This window comes from Tauraco erythrolophus, chromosome 2 (genome assembly GCF_009769465.1).
Source record: "Tauraco erythrolophus isolate bTauEry1 chromosome 2, bTauEry1.pri, whole genome shotgun sequence".
Lineage (NCBI taxonomy): Eukaryota > Metazoa > Chordata > Aves > Musophagiformes > Musophagidae > Tauraco > Tauraco erythrolophus.
In genome coordinates, this window is record NC_141466.1 from 87,285,113 (window position 1) to 87,312,162 (window position 27,050).

A 27,050-nucleotide genomic window follows, 5' to 3' on the forward strand; every position below is an offset into this window, starting at 1 on the left:
AACATCCTGGCTGTCAGCGTGCTGCTGGAATCGCGCCTCCCTTGTCCTCACCTCTCTGGGATAAACCCCGGAGGAGGAAGAAGTGATGCGGTGCAGTCTTTAGCCAGCAGTGGTCATCTTCAGAATGGATGGCCAGCCACAATCACAACTTGAGTTAGATTTAAAGAATCAACCTGATATTTGCTTTGGGCAAGAAGGCAGTTTTAAGGGCAAAGTTACAGATCCCTGTTGGGAATTCCCTGTTTCATTGTTGGGCTTTTTTGAGCTCTTCGGTAAATACTGTCTGGCAATTTGCTGCTGCTCATTTTGTCACTTTGCTCCGTAACTCTGTAAGGACTGTCGTTAGCTTTAACGCAGCTCACTAACCGCTAACACTCAGCCTTGGCCTGCCTGCACGTGGCTTTACATGGCACTGTCAGACCTGATGGTCCTTTCTCTTTACTCCATTCGGACATGACATCAGGTCCCTACGTAACCTCCCTCTCTCACACCCTGCAGCTGAAATGGGCCGGTTCCCTCTCGCTCACCCGCCAGCCCTGCCCCAAACACGGCAGGTACCGTCCCTCTGTGTGCACTGTGGACACGCCAGTAGTCCACAGGCATCTGTGAAGCTTTCATTCCCCTCGCTGCCCCTTCCTGCTTCAGCTGCTGCTGCTGCGGAGGGGAGATGTCATGTCCGAGTACTCCCTGGCCACTGCTCTGCTGGGCTCTGACTAAGATTTAGGGCTGACCCTGCACGCTACACCAGATCAAGTTAAGCATTGCAGCTCCTCATGGGCTCAGTAACAAGCTGCTCCATGAAGCAGTCCTTGAGCGTAGCTAAAAAGCTCATCTCTGTGTCCAAATGTGATGTCTGCCTGGTCTCTGGGTGTTTGGAGCTTGCATATAGCAACAGTACAATATGTTATTTGCATAACACCAGTTATCTGGAAGAGTATAAAGCAATGCAGGCTCTGGGATCTCTAAGGTGTAAAGGCAGAAAATGTTGGATAACGCATCATGTGATAACTTCAGCTGTCTGATGGCTCAGTGCATGTTGTCACATTAAAAGCTGCTTCTTGCCAGCAATACTTGCTGCGTTTTCCAAAATGGCACATCCCCTCTGGCCTGATGGAAGACCCACAGACACCAGCCTGCCGCATGCAGCAAGCTGAAGGGGGACTTCCAAGGGACCATCTGGTGACCGTGATAATGCACCCCATGTGTGGACAGATGTGACTCTCTGGGAAATCTGTTGCAATGTCTGCTCGCACTGCTACAGCCAGTGCTCTTCCTCTAAAGAATCAGCAGCGCAGTGGTGCTGCTGCTCGAATTTACCTTGCCCTTGACGCTTTCCCTCATGTCCCATCAGGAGTGGCTGGTGGTCCTGGTCCCATAACAAACAACCTAGATGCAAAATTCTGCAGCATGTTCAGGTGCAAAAATTAAATGAAATATTCATCCTAATGCAATCTGCTTCCTGCAGTCTTTGCTGCAGTCATATATGTGAAAGCTGTAGAGTGCATCCTAGGAGTCCTCCTCTTCACTGGAAATGGATGGAGGCAAACTGAACAGGTTTAGTGCCCCGGACACAGCAAATTGCACAGGGGAAGCTGCAGACTTTTCCATGTGCTCCTGCAGCCTGAGACTCCTATCCCGGTGTTTTGCTAAGACAGTTTACAGTATGCAAATCTTTCCTATGGTTTTGTCTTGTTCATTTAAACTTTTTTTTTTTTTTAAATGTTAGTTTAAACAGTCTGTCGTTAAGGCTTCCGAGTGTGTGCTAAGGCTTGTCTTGAAAATGTGTATTCAGGTGGTTTGTGAGATTTGTATTATTTGCTTCTTTTGGAGCCATTCTAGTGTATTATGTAAATCCATAGCTAAGCATTTCCTGAGACCATTTATTGTATAAATGCCTAGTTTGGCACGTGTACAGTGCTGAGCAAAACCAATTGCTGCTGTCTCTCTAGTTCAGAGAAGAAGGATCAGCCTAGAGATTTTTTGTTTCATTTAAGAGAAGACAATTTTCTCATTTCATTACCTATCAGAATGAGTTTTCTGCAAATGAGCTGGAAACTCCCAGAACAGATAAAAGTTTAAAGGCAGAACATCAGCCCCAGATTGAGTGTAGAAACAAGTAATGCTCAACAGCAGACACAGACATTTAAAAGTGGCAGCTGGACACTGGATTGAATCCTATGGTCATTTCTTGCAATTAATAACATGCTTACAGAAAAATATGCATGCGATGATGGGCATTAACAAGCCCTTAGACTATTTTAGGTAACGTCCATTTCTGAGAAACTACTCTATCCCTTGAACACTTATTTTTGAGATCATGTAAGCAGGTAGGTTTGGTGACAAACCCCAGATCTATCTGTTGCTTTAAGCTTCAGTTCGGGCCTTTCTCTCTGTACTGACTCTGCACCAATTCACCCCCAGAGCTGAGGAAAGCAGGCGTGGGGTACCTGACACCAGGAACTTCTCCATCCTGTCTCAGCTTCAAGGTTTGGTGTTCCCTGGCCAGGTCCTTGTTTCTCTGCCCCCGCAAGCTTGAGAAGGGGCTGTGGACTGCAGTTTGCCTCCATTCCTTCCTGCAGGAAGGAGGTCTGAAAGGGACTGTCTGGGGGCACAGGCAGTGGGAAGGGGGTGTGATTTTCAGGCTTGCCCCCATCGCAAGCCTCCAGACTCCCTCCCCGGGGTTCATTCCAGCCACACCTGGAAGGTCAGAAGAGTCACAGAGCTCCTTGCAGGTGCCATCGGGTGCAGCTCACAGGTGTCAGCAGTGGTGGGACAAGCTGTTGGGGATCAGGGCAGGACTTGTCACCCAGCAGCCCCTCTGAAGGAAGCCCTTAGTTACTTGGAGCTGGCAGTGGGTAGTGCTGCCCCATCTCCTGCCTGTCTCCTCCACGCTCTGATGTCCCTGGGTCCTGTGTTACCTCAGACAGCAGAGCCGTGAGCCACATCACCATCACTTGAGTTTAAATGAAGCTGGAAAAAAATGTTTTGAATTATACATTACAGTGGAGTATCATATTATGCCACTGAACTGTGCTAGAGGAAGGGAACGTAAAAGCCATTTTCACTTGTAGGGGGAAGCCCCACCAGCAGTGTTGCCCCCTCACAGCTGGTCCAATGCCAGTAACTGTGGGGCCATATCTAGCCCTAAAGCTCCCATGCGAGCAGCACCCGCACCCCACGGCAGCTGCCGTCTGCCACCTTCCCACAGCTGGGCTTCAGGCTAGACCACAGCCCTTCAACCCACTCTGCTTTTCAGCTGCGGACCCTGCTCCGGCGTGAGCCCCAGGCACATGGAGGGATGGCATGGGAGAGGGATGCTGGAAAGGAGTGAAATCCTTACTGTGATGGCCATGAGTGGGTGCACTTGGCATGGACCTTGGTTCATGGCTGGGCTGGGAGCAGCACGCTGGCATGGCACAGCATGGCATGATCTGTGAGTGACCTGCTGCTTGAATTTCCTGCTGAGCAAGATTTATAGACATGCACTCAAATTGACTTGACCCTGAAGACAGGAGCAATCAATTAAAGAAACTTTTCCCAGTGAAATTGGCGGCAAAAATGGTGCTTTTGTGACAGGCTGCACTTGCTACCTTGTCCTTTCTAAGGACAGGATGCTCCAAGCTTGAGATTTTCTGACGGAAGCCAAGCATTTCTTCAGCTCTTTTCAGGCACAGATCTGGTAAAGAAAAAATGCCTGATCGTGATGGGGCACCATTAATTTAAACAGCTTAATGGTGCCCCATCACCAGCCATTACCATGGGCAGTATTAGTTAAACAGCCACTTGAAACATGCCAGGGATTTTCCAGGAAAAAAAAGAGACAACCCTTTCCTTCAAGCCCAGAAACCAGTGCCACAACCAAGGTTGATGTTACCTGCCAGGCTGCAGTCTCCTGTTTGGCAGGGTATAATGAGAGACCAAAGAGCCAGGCTCTGCAGCCCTAGTTCAGTCCCCAGCATGGACAGACCGGACTGGATGAGTACAGGGCATCTCTGAGGAGTGACATGGCCGCTCCCCTGGCCCTGTCCTCTGGCTAATGGCCACAGGCTGCAGCGTGCCTCAGCAGGCAGCACAGGCAACAGGGCAGGCAACGGGCACTGGCACATCCAGGGCAGGTCTCGGACCTCTGCCCCATGGTAGCCAAGAAGGAGCTTGTGCCCTCCTAGCATGGGGAAGCAGCTTTCCTGAGCTGCTCCAGTTGCACGGGAGGAAAGCTGGAGGCAGGGGTATATGGGTTTTGTTGCCTCCGACCAGCAGGCCAATAAAAGCCACGGCAGGAATCCTGGGCACCTCTCTGCAAAGTGCTGAGGTTAGCGGATTTATTCACAGCGTTTTATGGGACACGCCACAGGAGCCTCCGTGCAACTGTTCTGCTGGCATGTGAACCTGCGGTGACTCAGGAAAAAGCTGCTCAGGGGCTGTCTTGATAAGTAACAGAAGCTGGCTATAAAATAAACATGAGGGATAACCAAAGCTCCAGCTCTCCAAAGGTGCAGCCTACAGGCAGCCCTCATCCTGCCCCTTTCAAGCACCCAAGGACTTCACCTCTCCATGCTCTAACTTGCACATCTGTAAAATGGGTTTCAAGAGCTCACCCTTCGCTTGCAAATCCGCCCACCTGAGAGGCTGGTTTTGTCATGACTGCTCTTTAGGTCAGCCCTGGCTCAAGGTGGAGGGAAGCGGAGCTGGAGACATGATCCTATTTTCTGGGAAACACATTATGTACGTTCCTGGAGAGTATTTTTGAGAAATATTTTGGTTTAACTTGTGTCTTTTATCTGTACAGCCGTCTTCTACCGGTCTCCACTTCTAAGCATGATGCATGAGAGATGCTATGACCTTCACAGGATCCATTAGGAAAAAGTGTCCTAGGGTTTTTTTTTTCACTGGGAGAAATTAAATTTGGTTTTAGTTTCTTTTCCTCCTGTTAACAGCCAGGGAACCTCGTCTGTCTTCCTTGCTTTTGGTCACTGCAACAGGCTTGCGAGCCTGTCTCTTTTTTTGTACGTTGAACAGAAAATGTATGACTGTTAACAGCGCATCTGCAGATTATTTTTCCACGCAGGCCTAATCAGTGCAGGGATTAGCAAAACATGTTTTGCCTGCCAATCTCTAATCAAGAGGCCAGGTTCACTGGCGCGGTGGTGGCTTTACTGTGCTCCAGGGAGGTGATGCTCACTCTGCTGAAAATCAGGAGCAATTTAGCCAAATTCAATTTGCACGTACAGACCTTGCAAGGTCAAAGTAAGAAGCATGGTCTACAAAGAAAAAATATCAACAGCTAGGAGCAACAGGAGAACCAAACCTGCTTCAGAGGAGAAGGCTTAGTATGAACACTATGACAACGAGAAAATTGTAACAAAAGTTAACAGTCTGGAAAGGAGAAATAACCGACTTGTGCAAAGTATTCCCTTAGGATGTATATTCCTCCCAGATATTTTCTACTTTGCTGCATCTTTCCCAAAGATGTAATCGCAGCTTCAATGGCTTATTAACCTTTCTGGCATAGGTTTGTTCTGCAGTGAGTATCAAGAGACCAAACCTCCAGCCTGGGGGAGCACACTGTATGTGCTTTTTCTGGTTCTTGTCTACCTTTCCTCTTCATAGACGGAGCTTTTTTGCAAAATGGGAGCAAAAAGCGTTCCTTCCAGCCTTGGCAGAATTTTCAATGTTCATTTGCACGAGGTTCAAAGCAGAGGAGAAACATCTCAACTACCTAGCAATGGTTAAAGGCAAAACAGGCAGTGGAAGGTGAATAGTGTTAAACATGTAACTGTGAGCTCAATGGGGAAAAAAAACGGAGCTTTACCATCATATTTTATTTGCAAGTTTTACTCGACCGCAACACCTGCTTTCGATATGATTAACTCTTACTTAGCATGCAATTTTGGCACTAACTGATTTGGATTTACTTCACTGAGGATGCTCGGTTTCAGTGATGGCGGTATTTTGCTAGTCATCTTGTGCTGGAGACATGCCTAATGGGGCAGAGCTAATTTGCCGTTTGCTGGCTTAATGAAGATATACACTAAAAAGATTATGAGGAAAAACAAGAACTAGTACATGAAATATTAAGAAACCAGCAGACAATTTGAACTAAAAATACAAACAGGAAGATCTCTATACCTTAGGCTTTTCTGTAGTATCTTTCGTCCCAGCGCAGTGCCTGTAGTGCCATAGCTGCTATGTGCCATTCCCAAGTGACATTACACATCTCCATCAGGCCATGGTAAATTGTCAGGACACCCTGTGGCAAGCGGCGGAGGACCAGAATCCCCATTTGGGAGAGGGGACTGCTGGTATGTGCAGCTCAGCCAGTGCTGGTCAGGACTTGCTAACCCCTGCTCGGAGGCTGTTACTGCAGGGATCTTGTGCCACAGCGGCAGCAAGGTGGGTTGAGTTGTGCCATGTGGTGCCCATTGCTTTATTTTAGAACTACAAGCAGGTTTCCATCCGTCCCCACTGCCGTCTTTCCATGCAGAGGGAAGGTGACCTGAAAGCCAGGCAGCCGCTTCTGCTCCCTGCTGGGCTTTATGGGCTTTATGCCACACGTGCAGACTTGCATCTTGAAGAAGAGGAGAGTGTCCAGGCTCAGCGTGTGCTCCTCGTTCTCACCTGCACCATCCCGTTACCCCAGCACAGAGCAGAGATGCCTGCTGCAGCAGCCCCCTCAGCAACACCCTCCGGCGAGCACGTCCACTGTGTAACATCTTTCTGGAAACACTTCCCAAGGGCCCTATGTAACCTGGCTGCAGTTCTCTCAGTTCACATGTAGACATCCTCCCAGAAGTCATGAGCCTTCAGATCACCTGTGAACACGGATATGATACTTTGGAGTGGGAGCAAGCTTTTCTTTATTGCTGCTGCAGTGATTAATCCAGTACATTTTCCTTCCAGTATCCTTCCTTTGACGTTTCCATTCCAGTCTTACACAGGCCTTTGCTGTCGCCATGGCTAATCTTGCTTTTATTTTTTAAACCAACTGCTGTGATTACAATGGAGCTCTAGCTTATGACAGCAGAATCAAGGAAAATAATGCAGGAAGCTCATTTATCTCAAAAACATGGCATTATGCCCTGCAACGCCAAAGCTCCTTGCTGTCTGCTGCCACCTTATCTGGAAACAGCCCAGTACTTGTAGGAATTTACTCTTCACATGTAGGATTACATGGAGTTGAGGGGAAATCATCTCAGCAGGGTGGCTCTGCAGGACATCTGCAGTGTGGCTTCCCTGCCCTGGAGGAGCCATGCTCAGCATGACCCAGGGACGCACGGGGCCAGGGCATGCTGAGCTTTGCATCTGCATTTCCCTGTGGCCTCTCCATCCATTATCCACACCCAAAGTCCCACTGCTCCATGGGCAAAGCAGGGTGAACCCAGCAAATGGAACTGTATCAGCAAGTGACCAGCAGGGCAGCTTTCAGTTTGAGGTGGTGAGACCGGCAGGTGCAGGATTTCTGGTATCACGGATAGCAGTAGGTTTGGTCAGTCTTTGATGACAATTTCTCTTTTAACACAAGGAGTGGGATTTCTCCTTCCAGACATGCGCTGGAGGTGCCCAGGTCTGTGCTCCTTGCCCTTGAGGTCACTTTTAAAGTTGAAGGAGAGAAATAGAAGTAGCTTCTTCCAGGGCTTAGTGCCTCCCAAAGTGGGCAGCAAAGGCAGCTCAGGGATGCACATCTCCAGTGACTCTGAACACATCCTGGAGTCCTGGCTCAAACACAAAAAGTTGTTTGTACATACCTGAAGGTCAGTAGGCAGAAGCTCCCCACTGTCACTCTGTGTCCCTGGGACTCAGCGCTCTGCCAGGTTATTAGAACCACATGCACACACATTTGTCTCATGGGGAACTACCAGATCATCTTCAGGGCCTCCTCTAGATGAATGTCTTGGAAGTACATGGAATGTATACATGCTGTAAGTAAATAAGGATGCTTGCTGTTAATCGTGCCTTTATTTAAGATAGGCCAGGGGCTCTTGCTCAGTGATTGTATGGTGCAGGAGATCTTTGAAAGCTTTCTGGTGAGTCAAAGGGATGATGAGCAGCAGTGCACACTCTGTGTGAGCAGGAAGAGGGAGCCCGCAGAGGACCAGGCAGGGTCGAGGTTGTGTGCACACCACCACAGCCCTGCTGGGCTCCACTTGCCGAAAAACGCACTCCAGTGTCACGGTGCCTGGGCATAGGGCTCGCCACCAGAAGTTGCAGGCATTTGTAGTGATGCAGTGCTGAGCAAACGCTGTATGCCCGTACCAGCTCCTTGCAAACAGTGCGTACTGCTAAAAACTACTGCTCCCCTTGGGCACAACCCCTCCTCATAGCTGGGCTGCCTGCAGGCAGGCAAGGGCAAGCACCAGGAGCACAGGGGAGCACCTGTTTACAGGATCTCTGCTTGCTTTCTTTGCAAAGCACGCCCCTGGCACCTCTGCCCACATCAGCACACAGCAGGGATTTAGTTCCAGAGACAAACTCAACAAAGTGCGGCTTCCAGGCATATGATAACCCTCCGTCTTCACCCCAAGTGAGCTAAAGCTGGCTGTGCAGCAGGACCAGCTCACTGAAGCCTGGATAAACTGAGGTAGAATGCATATTTTATCCTGGAAATGAGATAGATTGGCTGCTAGCCCCAGCAGTCAAAGCCAGAGGAGGCTGGTGGTCTCCCTGCCAGAGCAAGGTGCTTCTCCAGCAGCTCTTCCACCACCACTACCATCTCCCCACCAGACTGGAGGCAGCCAGTTTGCTCTGGTGCGAGTAGAGGGCTCCCTCTGTGTCCTGCCCTGGACAGGCAGGCTTGCAAGTGTCTGTCCTGTAAAACCTCAAGGAACCAACTCCAGCGCCCCATCTGTCCTGTGGCTTTGAGAGACTTGGAGTCCGGCCTCGTACAAGGGTCCACAATGCTGAGTTGGGCTCCAAAGGATGCTGAATGCTTACAGACTGCCCTCCGGGTAGGGTGGGATTTGTCTGTCTTTCTTAAAAAGTAGAATTTTTATTAGCAGATGAGATTGTTAAAATATTCATAGGTAGACTCTCCTGGCAGAGTCAGGCATGTCTGGAGTGCCACAGATCACAAGCTTTGTTTTTGCCAAGGAGTATCCATAAAACATCAGGATGCTCACTGGGTATAACGTACTCTTGCGGGCAAAACTGAAATTACTGGACATGAGGAGCAACTGTGTCCAAAATATTGTCAAAATATTTAAAGTTGAAGGTTGGTTTTTCTGGAGTGATTTCATCCCCTGACTGTTTTGGGACTTCAGTGTAGGTTATATTACAGTCCTGTTGTGCTTCCTGTAACTCTTTATATACTGTTACTCACTGACAACTCTCTTCATCAAACGCTTCCTGGTACGGCTTCACAAGCTGCAGTATGGCACCAAGGAAAAATCAGTGTCCCAATAAGCAGTAGCAAATCTAGGGAGACAATTAATTGTGAGAGGGTTATTGTACGGTAGGTATATAGTCATCCTGGCGTACAAAACATACCACATCTCCCCTAATGCTCCTCAGACTTTACTGAAGGTGTCAGGTCTAAGAAAGCCACCTAACCTATCTGCTATCCGCACAAAGAGCCTGCAGTTCAACAGTGCACCCATTTTGGACAACGGGGTTTGCTGTCCATGTGAGTGCATGTCTGGAAGCACCCTCCAAAGCCCTGGGTATCTTCGGGGAGAAGCTCCCTTACAACTCTGTGCTGGATGGGGAAACCTCTGCCATAAGGAGGTCTCCTCTGGAAGCGGGAGCCAGGCTACGAGAAGTTGGTGTCATCTGCAAACTTGCTGAGGGTGCACTCGATCCCACTGTCCATGTCACCAACAAAGATGTTAAATAGTACTGGCCCCAGTACTGACCCCTGAGGAACACCACTCATCACTGGCCTCCACTTGGACATTGAACCGTTGACCACAACACGTTGAGTGCGACCATCCAGCCAATTCCTTATCCACCGAGTGGTCCATCCATCAAAACCATGTCTTTCCAGTTTAGAGACAAGGATGTCATGTGAGACAGTATCAAATGCTTTGGATAAGTCCAGGTAGACGATGTCAGTTGCTCTTCCCCTATCCATCAATGCTGTAACCTCATCATAGAAGGCCACCAAATTAGGCAGGATTTGCCCTTAGTGAAGCCATGTTGGCTGTCACCAATCACCTCCTTATTTTCTATGTGCCTTAGCGTAGTCGCCAGGAGGATCTGCTCCATGATCTTGCCGGGCACAGAGGTGGGACTGACTGGCCTGTAGTTCCCTGGGTCTTCTTTTTTTCCCTTTTTAAAAATGGGGGCTATGTTTCCCCTTTTCCAGTCAGTGAGAACTTCACCAGACTACCACAACTTCTCAAATATGATGGATCGTGGCTTAGCAACTTCATCTTCCAGTTCCCTCAGGACCCGCAGATGCACCTCATCAGGTCCCATGGACTTGTCCACCTTCAGGTTCTTTAGATGGTCTTGAACCTTTTCTTCTCCTACAGCGGGCAGTTCTTTATTCTCCCAGTCCCTGCCTTTGCCTTCTGTGACTTGGGCTGTGCAGCTGGAGCTCTTGCCAGTGAAGACTGAGGCAAGGAAGTCATTGAGAACCTTAGCCTTCTCCCTTTCATTTGATTACAGCCTTCCTGTCCCTCTCATACTAATCTTACTTAACATCATTTAATTGAAACTCTGCCTGCGTTTTTTGTCTTCAGAGGATTAGACTGGCTGCCTGTGACACCCTGGCAGTCAAACCCTACCTGATGTCTTGGGAAGCAGGTTTAAGCCTCTAATGAAGTTTGAGACTGGGGTTTTCAATGTCTCTCTGTATCCCCATGCACTCCCCTGTGGCAAGGGGCTGGTACACAGTGCTTTGCAGGGCTGAAGGCCAGACTTGAAGTGGGTATAGCGTTTGTGGAAGGGGAGAGCAGATCCAGGCCACGTGCTGAGCATAGGCAGCGTCTGTCGGTGCTGTGCATGTCCCCGAACGGCCCTGCACGGCGCCAGCAGGTGGGAAGGCAGGCTACAGTTTCTGGTGCAGAGGGGTAGATCTTTTGCTGATGCCGAGAGGCAGTTAACAGGTTTGGCAGAGAACAGGCAGCTGCCAGCAGGTAATTTCATAGAGGACATGAGACACTGATGTGCTGGCTGTAATACTAAGTGACACCAAGCAGAACCAGTGGCTCAAATGAAAGTGTCTCCATGCAGCAGCCAAAACCCAGGATCATCACATCCAGAGATGGGCAAGTTCTGCACAAGAGAGGGGCAAGTTCTGCACAGCCATGACTCGCTACAAGAGACTAGCAGGTGACAAAACCCAACAAACACAAAAAATGCTTTTCCTCTGCCCTGCAGCCTCGTACCGGCTGCAGCGGAGCGGGCTGTAGGCAGACGTAGAGTTAGTGATGGGAGAAACGTGAAGAGGCTCAGAGCATGGATGGGTTTCTTTAGGTAATCAGCTGGCATAGCCCTGTCTTCTGATAAAGTGGATCAAAATCACGCTTTCATCAGACTCCAGATGATAAACATCACACGCCCAGTCTCAGAAAACAAACCGCTTGAAGTTCAAGGCAGCAATGAAAACCTATTTGGCATTCATCGTCACAGGAAAATTTAATTTTGCTCGACTTGTCAAAGCACCTCATTAAAGTACTGCAGGGCCCCAGGGATTCCACAGGTTTGGAAGCAAAGCCAGCACAGGCGATGGCACCGCGGCTGACTGCCCCTGGCACCCCGCGCCTCGCCGGCCGCTGCCTGTCTTCTTGGCCGTGTTGAATTGCCGTGCAGGCAGTGCAGCCGGCAGCCCCCAGCTCCGGTGCCCGGCAGAGGCGGGCTGCACGCCTGCTTCCCCTGGCAGCACCTCCGCAGAGGTGACCCCGCTGCCTCCCCAGAGCCATGCCAGCAGGGCCAGGCTGTCCCCTTTTGCCCGCCGGCTCTTCTGGGACACAAGCAAACTGCTGGTCGTTCCTCTCCCTGCAGCAGGACCATAACTCCTCTGGCTGCCTCCAGCTTGAGAATTCGCGGCATCCGCAGGTTTTGCCGTATGCCTGAGCTCCTGACTCCATGCTCCAGCCCCAACTGACCAAGCATGTCCCTGGGTGCCGCCGTGCCATGTCCTGGTGCGTGTCCTCACCCCAGCAGGAGTGGGCAGCTTCCAGCCACCTCCTCCTGCGCCTGCTGCCCAGGGGGCTGGAGCCAGGTCCCACCCCTTGGGTGGAAAAACCTCAAACCGGGCTGTCTTGAGGCTCCTTCCAAGCCCTGTGTAACGGGTCACAGATGGGCACTGGGATCCCGTGGCTGCAGCAGAAATGGGGAGCAAGGGGCTTTGCTGGCAGCCCTGGCCCCTCGGCATCCCGGTGCCCACAGGGATGAAAGGAGGAGGATGACCTCACACTGTTTGAGGATGTCCACTCTGAGGGTGCTCATGGCAAGGGTGAAATTTCACCTCCTGGCTTCACTTCTTCCCTCGCTCTTTTGTTGCTGTCCCTTCCGTGTTTGCAACCCTCATGCGTTTGTACGGCTGTTGCAGCAGATGCTGAAACTTGTTTTTCTTCTCCTCTTTAAGGTGTGTACCCCTCTTTCCACAAAGTAAAAGAAGAGGAGCAAGAAAGAAAAGAAACCTGTATATTTGCTGCAGACTGTGACTGGCTTGTGTAATAACGCTGCCTTTCTCTCCTTGTTTTAGGGAGTGCTGCCGATTTTTTGGAGACAATGGCTTGACTTTGAAGGTGTTTTTTACCAAGGCAGCACCCTTTGGTGTTCTTTGGACACTCACAAACTACCTTTACTTACATGCAATAAAGAAAATAAACACTACGGATGTCTCCGTGTTGTTCTGCTGCAACAAAGCTTTTGTGTTCTTGCTTTCATGGATCGTTCTGAGGGACAGGTTCATGGGAGTGAGGGTAAGTGACTCCTTATCTCTGTCTCCCTTCTTCCCCCTCGCCCTTCTGCCTTTCCTTTTCCCCTTCCCTCCCAGCAGCCGAGTCAAGCAGAACCCTACTTGCAGACAGCCAAGCGGGTGTAGAAATCCTTGCGGAGCAGGGACACATCCTTCCCTGCAGCCTGCCCAGGCGCCTGTGATCTCCTAGAGCCCCCAGTCTCCCCCAGCCTGCTGCCTTTGCACATTTTCCTTCAGAAGAGAGGTAACTTGCTCTAGAGCATGGCTTGAAGGATAGCTGCTGTCTCCATGCTGCTGTGGATATGCATCAGCCTTTCCCTGCCTCTTCTGAGTGGCAATTCCCAGGCTATGGCACCAGACCTAGTTGTTTCTAACTGCACATTCCTTCAAGCCCCAGCAGCACACAATGCGTTTGTGGTCCCAACCTGGGAATGTAATGGAGCCTTTGCCTTTCTTACACGCAGCAGGAGGCGTGCAGGGTGGCACAGTTATCCCTTGCACCCATGTCCAGTTATCCCAGTCAGCAGCAGCTGCAGAGCTGGGCTACCCTTGCCCACCTGCAGCTGAAGCGTGTGCGTGCCTCGCTGGTGGAGGATCGGCATAATGCATGGGACTTGTGTCTAGCCAGCAGCTATAGGCACAGGGACAGGCAGAAAGGCAGGCAGCAGGGTGGCAGGCCCGCTCCCCCAGGGCTGCTCTCCTGGTGGCATCCCAAATATTTGCTTACACCCTTAGTCCTACACCTCATGTGAATGTCCACTCCACAGTGGCAACAGATCCACACGCAGGTGGCGGAGTGTTATCGGAAATCCCCACAGCTCCTTGCTGCCGTTTTGGTGGCCCTCAGCATGCAGTGTCCTCTGGCAGCAGAGCTGGGCAGGTAGGTAACCCAGCACCCTGAGGCCAAGGGAGTCCTGCCAGGGTCAGGAGTAACTGCAAGGAAAAGGCACCAGTGGGTCCCTCCTGCCTTGCTGCACCAGGAGGCACTTACTTATGTTAGCAATAATGGTAATAATACCTATTTTCCTCCCACCATTTGGGAAACTCTCTGCTCACTCACCTGGGCAAAGCTTTCAGTGCTCAGAAGAGGCTGTCAGCCCTCGCTGCATGGAGCAACCGAGAGTGAACTTTTCGGGAAGCGTTCTTCTCTGGCAGGAGAGCTTGGCCAGCCTTGCGGTGGTGGCAGCCAAGAAGAGGCTGCTCAGGGAATTGTTGCAAGTTGTACCTGCCAAAAGCCCTGCCTGGCCAGCTGGTGTCTGCGCTTGCCCACCCACCTGCCCAGGTAGCCGTACCCTGAAAACAAATTAACTGGGGTTTTGAGTACAAAAGGAAGAGTATCCTGAAATGATCCTGGAGGCAGGGAAGTGTTGCTGTTGTCATAGCTGGACGAGCTGGCCATTTTGATAAAGGTTGGAAAAAGAAGAATATTTTTGTAGTCTTCAGCCATCTTGTGGTGCTGTCAGCTGTAGTGCTGGTGTGACGGCAGGAGAAGAGGTGTGTAGAGAAGTGACCGCTGGTCTCCTGCATGTGCAGCTTGCTCCTTGATATGCATGTGCCACCTCTCGCTGCTGGATACGGCTGTGGTCTGAGGGGAAAGAAGTCAGCCTGTGTGTAGGGATAACCACACCAGCATGCACACACTGGAGCAGAGATGCTTCCCGTGCTCTCTCAGGTCCATGGCCATGTGTGAAGAGCCAGGGTGGTCAGCGGCTCTCCAGTAGCTTCCCAGCCAGGCTAGGTTTTATGCCATAGCAGGTGACGTGCTGGGGGATAAATCCTGCTCTGGTTCCCCGCCTTCCCAAAGGGGCAGAAGCATTGGAGGCAGCAGGGAAGTAGATCTGGGTGGAGGTCTCAGCCATGTCCAGCTGTCTTTCATTTCATATCAGTCAGCACTGCCTTGGGAAAGGCTGACTTGCTGGAAACCCAGCAGTAGCAAAGCAGAGACCCAGAGCAGGGGCCAGGGCAATGGAGGCCGTGTGATGCTCCTGCCACGCATCTCAGCCCCTCATCGTGGCACTGCGAAGGGGTGGCAGGTGTTGCTTTCTGAGAAGCCACCTCCATGCCCAAGGAGGAACATGACCATCTCTCACCCCAGTGACAGGCCACCAAGGGGCCTGGGTGCAAGGGAAAGGGGCTTGCAGGAGGACTGGGCTATTCACTCTTGGGTAGATGTGGCATCCTGAGCGGTGATAAAATGTAAGACGCTTGTCACCTACTGGCAGGGCATGGGGCAGCACAGCAGTGCTGCCACTCAGCTTTGTTTGCCACTGTGGGAGTGCTGGAGGACACTTCTGTCTGCAGAGGGATGTAGTGTGGAGTCTCCTGGCCAGATGCATTTCTTCCTCCTCACCTCCTTTTTCTGCTGTTTTTCATGTGAAAAACAGCAGACGTCAAGGGTGGTACTACCTGGCATGCTGGGCAATAGCCTCGGGATGAGCCCTAAAACAAAGCTTTCTTCCTGGGACTGGCAACCACGAGGAGGGACAGCTGTGAGGCTTCTCTGCGAGCAACCTAGGGACTGCGAGCCAGCTCTGAAGCTCACCATCCCTCGGGGCCACGCTGTGTTGGAGCTGCATACCCTTTTAGAAGCACCTTTTGAGGAGATACTTGGCAGATGAGGCTGCAGGGGGACAGTGCTTTGCCCTGCAGTGAGCAGGAACCCCCTCCCACATTCCTACTCCATCCCTCCAGCGTTGCAGCAAGATGGATAGCGCCACAGCAAAGCTCTGGGCGTCCCTGTTCATGTCTGCTGCAGGAGAGGCTAGGTGAGAAAGGCAGCATCTCAGTGGGGTTTAAGCACATGCAAGTATCCTACTTGGCCTTCAGAAGTGCAACTAGTATCTCTGCAAGCGCTTAAATCACAATTTGACTGGAATTTAAATGCAAGAGCAAGCTACAAAATCCCATCCTCGCCGCTCAGGCATGTGTAAGTGCCTACATCTCCTGTACCGAAGTTGCATTTCTCCTCCTTTCCCTTCACTGTGCCCAGAGCCGTGGCCCAACTGGTCTGCAAGCTGTTGTGTTGCTTCCAGAGAAGACACACCTGTAATGAAGCTGTGAGTGCCTGAAGCGCTGCCTCTGCAAGCCCTGCGGTGCTGAGGCATTTGCAGGTAACCGCAGGCCGGTAGCCGTGGCGTGGCACAGTGCAGGTGCCCTGTCACTGCCACTAACAACATGCTCGATAGACAGGCTGAAAGTCTTCCACGCGTGTGATGGCCTCACCTGATGCTCGTGACATACTTGATAGAAGAGGCAAGGACTTCTGCCCCAGCAAAACTGTTTGCAGATTGCATTTATTTGCTTTGATCTTGGACTTCAGTGTTTCCCTCCGTGCTACAGTAAATAAAACAGTTCAAGATTCAAGAGAACCATCACTTACAGGTACCTCCTGTGTACGTAACATATAGACAAGCACACCTGCCAGTGGGACTTGGAAATAGATACACTATCAAATCCCAATCGTAGTCTTCCTCTCCAACCAGACAGAGACCCAGCCTCCTGGGAGGTGCTCTGAAGTCACCCCGCCCCCGACACTGAAAGCAAAGCTGGATGCTTTTTTTTCTGCAGTTCATTAACGTGCCCTCCAAGTTTCCACTGCAGTGGAACTGCTGCCACCAGCGGATGCTCGGACAGGCTTCCTTTGCCGGCACCTGTGGAGGTACCAGCTGCTTGCCACAGGCTGGCGAGTGGTTGTGGTCTTCCCGCAGCTCTCCAGTGAAAGCTGGACAAGCCCCTACACATCACAGATGGGAGATGGCCATGCCTGGAGCAGATGCTGTAGGAAACACTGTATCAACCACTCTTTTGTCACCTGGGCTGTAGCACAAGGGATGTGAAGGGCTGGAGTTGCCCTCATCTTTCATCTAAGCCCAAGCCACATATCTCACAACTCTACAGAGAGCCGTACTGAGTCAGAGCAAAGATGCATCTGCCCCAGGAGCCTGGCTCCAGCAGCTGCCAGTAGCGGACACCTAGAAAAATCATCTAAACAGGAAAAGCCTATAATGATATTTCCTCATGAGACTTTCCAGCCTCCAGCAATTTGAGGCTCAAGGACTTCCTGAGATGGAAGTGATGTTCCTATAGTTAATAGTCCTTGATGGATTTTTTTCTTCCATGGGTTTATCCTTGTAAACTTTTCACATCCACAGTGTGCAACAGCAAAGCTTTCCTTGGCTGAATTATATTTTGGGTGAAGACAAATCTCTTTTTGTTTGTTCTGCACCTGCCCCGTGCTCCTCTCATTCGATGACCTTTTCTCTTGTGCTTCTGAAGCCACACAGAGTGTCTGTATTTTTGTTTGACGAGCACCAGCATGCTGATACAATAGAACTGCTGAGTGCTGCTGAGCTCCTTTATCCTGCCTATCTGAAAAAGCTCTCTCTGCTACAGAGCCATGCATCGGGAGTTTTTCTTTCCTTGCCTTAAAAAGAAGCCTCTCGAGGACCATAGGGCCCAGTTACACCGTCACCAAGCTTCGCTTTACAAATGATGCCCCACAGCTGTGCATGGAGAGATCTGATGCCGACAGGGCTGCCGGCCAAGATGCTGTATCTGAACCTCCCCAGATTTGCAGTGTGCACACCCAAGCTTTGCAGCTTGCACCGGGCTCTGCTCTGACCAGGTCATAAATCAGCATCTTCAGAACGTGCTGCCCCTCGGCTGGGCCATGCAAGGGGCTGAGCAGCAGGGGGAAATCCTGCCCCTCTGTAGCTGAAGCTGTGCTCGTGCAGCATCTTGAGCAGCAGTACAGCAGTTTCTAGACTCAAGCCCCTTCTTGTTGAGATGCTATTAGCAGTTGTATTTTCCGGGCAGTGTCAGCTTCTGCTGGTACGGGCTTTTTTCTACCCTTACGCCACCCTGCCATTCTACAGCAACACTTTTGGAGAAATTGATCCCCTTTTGTTTGCAAAAATGAGGCGGTTTTCTGTTAGGGGAAATTTGAAGTGTTGATGTCAGCGTGCAGGAGGGATCTGCTGGATGATTGTGGAAGCTTTATAGGTGCCCCCTGGCACCGGTCCATCTCAGCCCAGGGAAGATAAAGGGTTGATAAAGGGATCCCCTGACCACAGCTTTCTCATCAGGCGGCAGCAGAGCTTGGCACACAGGCTTTCCCCCTGCATCTTCACAGGAACCCCAGCACCTCTGGTGGTGAATGGGAAAGGTGAGAGGAGGCCATTGCTCTTGGATCTGTAGATAGCCGCAGCCTGTGGATGGGGCTTAAAATCCCGGTCTGGCCCTGGGAGAGGGGACAGTTCGCTGGGACTGACCCAGCTATGGGTCAAAATAAACTCATTTATCCCAATCACCTTAGAAGCATCATCATGACCTTGCAGCCAAAGGGGATGTGGTCTAAGCAAGGCATCCCTCACACCACTGCAGAGCGAGGAAGCATGGAGCATGCAGGAAGCCCTTTTCATCCCAGAATTACCACCTGGAGAGGCTTGAGGCACCTGGCAGGACAGTCCCAGAGAAGCCAGGGCTCTTGCTGACCCTGCTGAATCAGGGACAGCCTATCCCTTTCCTTCATGAATGCTACCTCCCTTTGGATGGGAGGTAGCATTCAGGCGTTACTGTGGGCCTGGGTGGTCCATGGAGCCTCTCTCTGGTCTCTGAAATGACACGTCTGAACCAGAAAGTAGTTGCATAAGTTTTATTTCCCTGTTTATTTCAAAAATCTTTTTCCTCCAAAACCTCCTCAGGACTCAGCCTTTCCTGCAAACACCAGGGAATTAGTGCTTGTGTATTATTGTCACGCACAGGCTGCAGGGACTCGCCGATGGGGAGGCTCAGTGACAGAGATGAAATTCCCGCTTCAGCTCAGTTCGAGACACTGTGCCCTGCAGTTTGGTCGGCCACACAAACCCACCCTGAGGCAGCTGCTCCCTCGCAGCTCTGCCTGCACCTTCTCTGCAGCCAGGGAAGCTGCAAGGGGAGGCAGCATCGGCTCTGTGGGTACCAGCCTGGCCTTGCTACTTGTTTTCCACATAAGCAGATGATGCAGAAGTATTGCCTCCTCATTTAAAGCTGCTCTCATGGTTTTCCATGTTGGGGGTTGTCCAGTAATACCTGCTTTCTTTCTTTGTCTCCAACCAGATTGTGGCTGCTATATTTGCTATTGCAGGGATAGTTATGATGACGTACGCTGATGGATTTCACAGCCACTCTGTTATTGGGATAGCCCTGGTGGTGGGCTCTGCCTCAATGTCTGCTCTCTACAAGGTAAGCACACCTGAGTCTTCACCCCCAGAAAGATGGCCATCATCCCTGTCACTCACTTTAACTGCTCTTGTCTTGTTTGCAAACTTTCATGCAGTTCAGTGCCACGTGCCCTTCTTTGAGGGACTCTGCTGTAAACACACTAACTGTGCAGTGCTGCATTCAGGTGTTCACTTGCTTTGATGTCTGCCCTCATGTAGGATAAAAACTCCTGTTTCCTGGGAAGAGTCCTCCAGTGCCACAAGGACTTACAAGTGTCCCACCTTTTTGAAAAATGAGACTGCTTTTCCATAGGTGCTGGAATTCATTACTCACTCTGGAAGTGCCCTGCAGAGATTTTGCCACTATTTCAAGTCACTGTATTACCTCCCTTGCCAGTCCTCCTTTAGTGGCATACATAGCCTACGTTGGGCTTGAAGCATTGCTTATCGTGGAAATAATCACATGCTTAAAATCCAGAACACGTGCCTATGAATCAAGGTCTCATCCTGACCAGCTGGGCATGCTGCAATATGTGTAAGATGACACGCAGCCTTCTCTGCTGGGCAGAGAGTCATTTCACTTAGCCTGAGACACATAGGTGCATTTGCCTCTGCGCTGCTCATGGCATGCAGAGTCACAGTCCACATAGAGGAATAAGCACTTGTAGGGTGCGGTTCACCCACTGTGGCTCTAATGTGGAGACCGGGATGAGGTGCAGACATCTCCGTCTGGTCTGATGAATTGCACCGTATCAGTCCTCCAACACAAACTGGCCAGGCAAGCCCTGCAGCCTTAACACAAGCAATCCAGGGAGACTCACCAAACTGAGAAGCATCTGTCCATGTCCCTCAGCGCTGTGCTGCAATGCCGTCTGCTGGCTTTCTCAAATCAGCCTATGTCTTACATGCATCTCTTGCCTCTAAAAGAGCATTTCCTTGCAAGACCAAAGATGTGACCCTCCAAACCTGAGAAAACACCATGACTCTGGAGTTATCTGCAGGCAGGGAAGGTTATTCAAGGCTAGAGCCTAGCTCTGCCCTCCTCTCCCGTGGCACCTCTGCTCCTTGGGGAGACCCAGGGTCTCAGGGCTGCTCCACCAGAGCTCATGCACAGGGAGGTGACGGTGGCAGTGCCAGCAGGTGTTAGTCTGCAGTGCACCCTGCATGCGAGGACAGATGGAGCTGTGCAGGTTGTTCTGCAACAAATGCCGCTCTGCCACTGCTGCCTCTGCCGCTCTGCTCTTGCCCTCCGCAGTCTGGCTCAGTTTCCATAAGTCGCGTGTGCCGAAGGGGCCAGCACATCTGCAGGCAGACGAGCTGCACCAAGTGCAGCAGAGCCAGCTCCACCTGCCCTCCTCCGCCACGCACGGATGCTTCAGTCTGTCTGTGCCGGCTGCCCGCCCTGCCAGGGGTGACGTGCCATCCTCGGGTGGCACATGAGGAGTAAGTGGCTTTCGGGATGTTTTGCTCCATTACGCAGAGCAGCAACACAGCCGCCCTGGCCAGCAATGGCTGCAAGGTGGTGGGAGCAGGCAGCCGCCCCGCAGGGTTCTAATTGGGCAAAGGGAAGAGACAGCTGTCACGAGCCAGGGCCCTGCCATCCCAGCACAAACCAGTAGGTTGGAGTCCATCGGCTCTCCTGGTTTGCAGCGCATGGCAGGGGAAAGCTGTACCCAGAGCCCATGAGACCCACTAGATCCTCTGCCGTTCTCTAGTTTAATACTCCCCGGATGGGCCACTCACACCCCTCGTTTCCTCTCTTTTTATCCCTTCTCCCGCTGACAAACCGAAACTTTTAAGTCCCTCAGCGCCGTGTCATGGGTCAGGCTGCAGCTGGGATCTGGGCTGCAGGGCCACTGCTGCGCTACCTGCCTTCTGGGCATGAGCTGGTCCTGCCATGGGCTGCTCTCTCCTTCAGAGAAAATGGACATGCTATGCCTTGGTATAAAACCTCATTTGTCTTCCTAAAATCACACTGGGAGTGAGCATCCAGCAGAGGGAAGGAGCTGCTCTTGTGAGCAGCTGCTGAAGTTGGTATCTACAAGAAGAGAACCTGGTTCTTGAGGGGAAGTTGTTTACCTTTTTTTATGTATTTGTAATTTCCCCTCTTGATGCTTCCTACTGACCAAATCTAACTTTTAAAACCCCACCAGGGAGGCTGAGTCAGGAATGTCAGAGGCAGCCTCAGCTGCTGGTCACAGCACCCACGAGCCCATCACCCAGACACCCTGCAGCCCACCTGGGCCACAGCAGTGCCCCATGTCAGCAGCCTTCCTCCACCCCATGTCTAGGAGGAGGAGGAAATTCACACCACAGAAAAAAAAACTCCCAGGTAGATGGGCCAGTCAAAGCAAAGGGAATGAGGACGGGAGGGAACAGCCTCCGAGCTGCTCCCTCCTCTGTGGCGGAGAGGAGCCTGCAACAACTATGTCTCACGCAGGGAGATCTCAACATGTTGCTTCCCCTGCTCCACCAAGTCTGCTGTTTTAATGTCAATTTTTCCTGAGGTTTTCCCAAAGGGAGCATACAGAAAACAGACCGAAGGGTCTAGACTAGGGTGAGCAACCTTCCCTTTCAAGAGGTGCACGGCCGGCCAAAGGTGCTGAATCCCCTTCCCACATGGGCTTATTTGGCAGCTGCCCCTGCCTGTGCTCCAGGGGGGTGTCAGGAGGGAGAAGGCTGGGGCACATAAGCTGCTCTCCACAGCGTCGTGAGCAGCCACCTGAAGTGTCCACCTAGCATCACCACGTAGGTGATGACACTGTTCAGCCCCACGTGCTGGCCAGCAGTCCAGGACGTTGGCAGCCACTGGAGCCAGGACATCAGCCCTCCAGAGGAGCGGTGCAAGAGAGTTAAACCCATGTGTTTTCCTCTTGTAGGTTTTATTCAAACTTCTTTTGGGCAGTGCTAAATTTGGAGAAGCTGCCTTATTCCTGTCTGTGTTAGCTGTCTTCAACGTCCTCTTCGTTACCTGTATTCCTGTCATCCTTTATTTTACCAAAGTGGAGTACTGGAGCTCTTTTGACATCGTTCCTTGGGGAAACCTCTGCGGATTTTCGATTCTCTTATTGAGTGAGTAGACAGGGGCTCTCACACTGCCTGGGGTGAGGGAGGGTGCCAGGAACTGGCCACTGGTGGAAGCTGTAGACTTCTGACATACTAGAGCTGTTTTCCCTTCTTCTCAACCTAATTACTAGCTTGAGAAATCACGCAGAGGGTCCGTTCCTAGGTGGCAGTGTAGACCCCGCTCCTGCTGTTATTACCGAGTCAAAACATTGTGGCTCTCATTAGAAGGTGCTGTGGGACTAAAGCTTGTCCTAACTTCTATGCGTGAGCTCTGCCTCACAGAAACAAGCGACATCAAGGCAATACCTTGGGCTCATCAGCATTCCCCAAGTAAGCAGGTTAGGCCAGGCCAGCCAAGGCCAGCCTCCAGTACCTTGGCTGGCTTCAGTGATAGCTAATTGCTATTCCTAAAGAGCAGGAAACTTGAAAATGTAGCATTGCGTAATGCTGATGGCAATTTGGTAAGTGGCACTCCTCTCTTTTGCTGCCACTACTGTGCCACCAAGGGAATCCAGCTTAGGAGGAATGCCAAATCTAAGCTTTAGTGATCCATGGTCATCAGAAATGTGATGCTGTTCCTTGTTAAACTGGATGCATTGACTGCGCTGCCACAGTTGATGCCTAAACTGGATGACAGCATCACATCTGCTAAAACATTCCTTTCATTTTTACTGGAAATAGCCCTTCTCCATCCCTGTCTTCAGTCCCAGCTCCTTTTACGCTGAACAGTCACAACACTTGACTCTAGAAGTACCTCCAGTTTATTTATCAGCGGACTCAATGGAAGGTTTCTGTAAGCAAGTAGTGCAGAACTTGGCAAGCCATCGCTGGAGTGTGCAATGTATAGGTACTACTAGAAGATAGTCAGAGCCTCAGCTGCTGACAAGTTCAGTATTTGCAAGGCTCTCCTGACTTTGCTAAAGCTAATCACTGTAAAAGAAGGGTGAATTTGGTCCAAACCAATTATTAATTCATCACAAGACACTCCATGAACAGTGTATGGTATTACAATGGAATGATATTATAATCATTCAGTTGTAATGATATTGTAATGATATTATAACCTCATTGTATGAAATTATACTTAGCAAGTTCCTGTCTGGAAGAAGGTTACATTTACAGCATCTCCCACCTGCAGCTGGAGGCAGTTTTTCTACAAAACAGGTATCCAGCCAGAAGTGACTGTTTGGCTGAAATCTCCCGGATGAAGTGTTTAGTCTTTCACCAGGGCGAGGTGGATTGGTACAGAGAGTGGGAATCACTGCATTTACACCAAAAGACAGATTGTACCCACCTGATCCCACCACTGGCCACCCGTGGGATATAGAGTTCCTCAGAAACAGCAATGTCTCAGGCAGATGGACATGCAGCAGACAGGTGTCTGTCCAGAGGTATCTTCTAGGAGTAACAACTGAAGTTAATATGCCTTCTATTTGAACAACATACAGTGGCAGTAGTAAAGCACAGATGTTTCAAGTGGCATTCTCTCTGCCTCATTTCACTGTAGTAAAAGGTATTTTTTCTTTCCTTCTTCAGCATTCAATATTCTACTGAATTTTGGGATTGCTATTACATACCCCACCTTGATTTCTCTTGGAATTGTACTGAGTGTCCCAGTGAATGCAGGTAAGAATTTCTGCCTTTTGCATCTTAATTAATACATTAAATCTGTGGCCTTTCAAATACACAACAGGGATAAAAAGCAAATAGCTTTATTAAACATGTTTTGCATCTTCTCTCAAAGATTTACAGAGATGACACTGATTAAAAAATGTATACTTTATGTGTTAAATATGTATTGTGTAATTTTACATGATTATTCATAATCTCTAGAATTGATTACTGTCCAAAGAAGCCTGCATACTGAAAAACAAAGTAGATTTGAAGTAATTCATCTGTGGGCTGGGATGAAAACTCATGGATGAAGTAGAGATCAATTCGTAATGATTTCTTCAAGGCAGGCTTAACACTAAATTGAAACAAATAAAATCACTTACATTTTAGAGAAACGAGGTACTAGCAATTCTGCTTGCCTTGGTAAATAACATTGCAGGTGTTTATCAAGAGCACTGGACAATTCAATTTTGAGCATGGCCTGGTACATTTCTCTGACAGCTTTCTGAAATTTAGAGAAAGCCAAGGGGCTGCAGAGCTCGAGAGGGCTGGGCAGGGGACTGCAGAGGCAACCCTGGCCCAAACCACAGTCACCTCTCCCAAACTGGGCTCCTAAAACCCAGCGTGCCGCACTGGTGCTGCGGTGCAGGTGGGAGCTCCCAGTTTTGTGCCAACTACACGCCCGCAGAGTCAGGCACCACCGGCTGCACTGGCAGATTTTCACACCAAACGGTGTGATCCCCACCAGAGTGTGTGCACGGCGCAGGGTGTGCAGGGATTCTGACTCAGTGGGGCAGCCAGGATGAGAAGAAAAATCTGCACAAAGAAGCTTCTATGCCAGGGAAGGCAAGCACCCCTTCCCTGGACCTGGACCTCAGCAGGAGTTCCTGTGCTGTCAGCCAGCAAGGGACAAGGTGCTGCTGCAGGCAACAACTGCAGCTCCAGGCAACGTCCCCTTTTGCACCCTGAGCCCACAGGCCAGCTCAGCCTGCTCCGAAGGGAGCCGTAGCCTGCTGTGCGCTAAACCAGCAGGAAGGGTAGTCTCCCTGCCATCATCTCCTCCACGGTCATGTTCTCCTGCCCTAGCCAGCCCTCAGAGCTGGGGAGGCGAGGGAGAGGGAAGGGGATACTGCCCTAATGCGTTGTCCCATGTAATAACACCTGTTCTATGTCCCACACAGTTGTTGATCACTACACGAGTGAAATTGTCTTCAACAGTGTCCGAGTAATCGCCATCATCATTATCGGCCTGGGCTTCCTCCTGTTGCTCTTGCCAGAGGAATGGGACGTCTGGGTAATAAAGCTCCTCACGCGTCTCAAAGTCCGGAAGAAGGAAGAAATCCCCGAAGGGAATGGAGACATTGCTTCAGGACTGCCTAACAAAAGCCGGAGAACTCGCCCCTCCATGTCATCCTTTGCTCATTAAATGCTCTTTTTACCAAAACTTTGTGGTTAACCTTATATATGATGATGCAAAGGTCGTTTCTTGGGAAGAAGCACACCTGTCCAACATGGTGTACATACCTGTACAGTTTTGATATGATCACTATCTAAGGCATCGAGTCTTGGCATGTCCAGTTTGCTTGTACTTTTTTCACATCAGACCTTTCACTTAAGTAGTACACTGAAAAAAAACCTGCAAACCAAGAACCTCTCTTCTCTTTTTAAATGAATGTAATATATAGTCAAAATATATTTGCATAGGTTATTTTAAAGAATGATTTCCATGAAAAGCAGGGCAGACATTTTGAACATTAGGTACCGAATGATGCATTGCACACTGTGATTTAAAAGAAACAAATGCTATGCTACATCACACGTTTATTTTTGACCAGAACTGTACTCTGAAAGTTTTCAAGGAACCAAAAGGGAATCTTATCGGGGATGTCAAGATGGGGGGAACGGTGGAAGGAAGGTGGTTTGGAAATCACTCTATGTAGATGAGCGCATGTTGCGCTGCAGCCAGGAGACAATTCAAGCACTAAAACTGCTTGCACTAAAGCACTAGAGAGAAAGTAGTTTAGAGCCCAAATCTCCTTACTCTGCACATGACTGTAGTCCACGTTTAAAATCATGCAAGAGAAATCCAGTGCCTTCTACAGAACTCTTGTCTTTATCCACGCAGAACCAGGTCCCACCGTGAGGCATTTGCAGTGGAAGGGCTGAGGCTTACAGCCCTGGGGGACCCCAGATTCCCACCGACATCAGTACGTGCCCCCAATATGTGCCATGGGTTTTCTGGGAACACGGGGCCCACAGAACTTTGCGCGCAGGAGACCTGGTTCTCTCCTCACTTGCACAGGTTTTACCCCTGTGTGGAGCTGCGCTTGGTTAACACCAGTGTGAGGAAGGGAAAGTCTTGGTCATGTGTGGGACAATCCGACCGAAAACGATCAAAGGGGCTGGCAAGAGCGTGGTTGCTGATGTACAGTCTGAGAGCACGGACTAAGGGGGTGAATCGCCAGTTGCTTTTACTCCATAATTGTGAGTGTTAAGAGTTAAAAATGTAAGATATTTACATCAAATGTAACACTTTTTATGAAACTTGTAAGCACCAGGATGTTTACTTACGCGATTTTGGTTCGCCATTAAATTTCTATCTGTGATAGATCACATGCTATGTAAAAAGGGGGGGGGGAAAGGTTATAGTTTACTATTTTTGAAGTTTACATTGTTGCATACAAAATTTAAAGTGTTCTTTTGAACTGCTGCCATAGCCTAAGGGCCCCTGCTGCCACTGAGGCCCTCTTTGTCTCAGGCAGGGGTGGCATCCACTTTAAAACATTTTAGCAAATCAACTTCAGATTCCATTATTTGTTTGGCAAAGCTAAATAATAAAAGATTTTAAACTCAGCCTCAGTTAATGCTATCTGTTTCCTTCTCTTGACTGCACCTTTACTCCAGTTTCACTGTGAGTGGTGTTTGGCCAAAGCGATCAGAAGGGAGAGACACGATCATCAAAGCAACCGAGGCTGCAAGTGATGCACTGCTTGCCAGTCCCTCCTTGACAGCAAAGTCTGCTCTAGACTTCCCGGACAAATCCATCCAGAGAGCTGATGTTAAGCATCAGTCAGGAAATGCATGTCCAGCAGAAGCAGACCAAAGGAAAAGTTGACCTTCCTTTGAAACCATCGGTGAGCAGCTACACCTGCATATGCTAACAGGAATTTAAGGGCTATGGGTGGGACACGAGTTTGTACGTTAAAAATTAGGCCCTAGTCCAGGCTGTATGTTGTTCCCTACATATCTTTTCCTGGCCAAACAGACACTAAAGACTTGTGAACAGAGATTAAACACACAAGCAAAAA

General features: G+C 50.1%; 1 protein-coding gene across 2 annotated transcripts in view; it reads left to right on the top strand.

The window, feature by feature from the left end:
- Positions 1–25,168, top strand: part of SLC35F3 (solute carrier family 35 member F3) — a 190,570-nt gene extending 165,402 nt beyond the window's left edge. For both annotated transcript variants that reach the window (XM_086627511.1, XM_086627519.1), the window contains 5 exons: positions 12,647–12,866; positions 18,959–19,084; positions 21,942–22,134; positions 23,665–23,754; positions 24,924–25,168. In XM_086627511.1, the coding sequence (XP_086483637.1) occupies positions 12,647–12,866; positions 18,959–19,084; positions 21,942–22,134; positions 23,665–23,754; positions 24,924–25,168 (874 nt within the window). The remainder of the gene's footprint in view (positions 1–12,646; positions 12,867–18,958; positions 19,085–21,941; positions 22,135–23,664; positions 23,755–24,923) is intronic.
- The last annotated feature ends 1,882 nt before the right edge of the window (positions 25,169–27,050 follow it).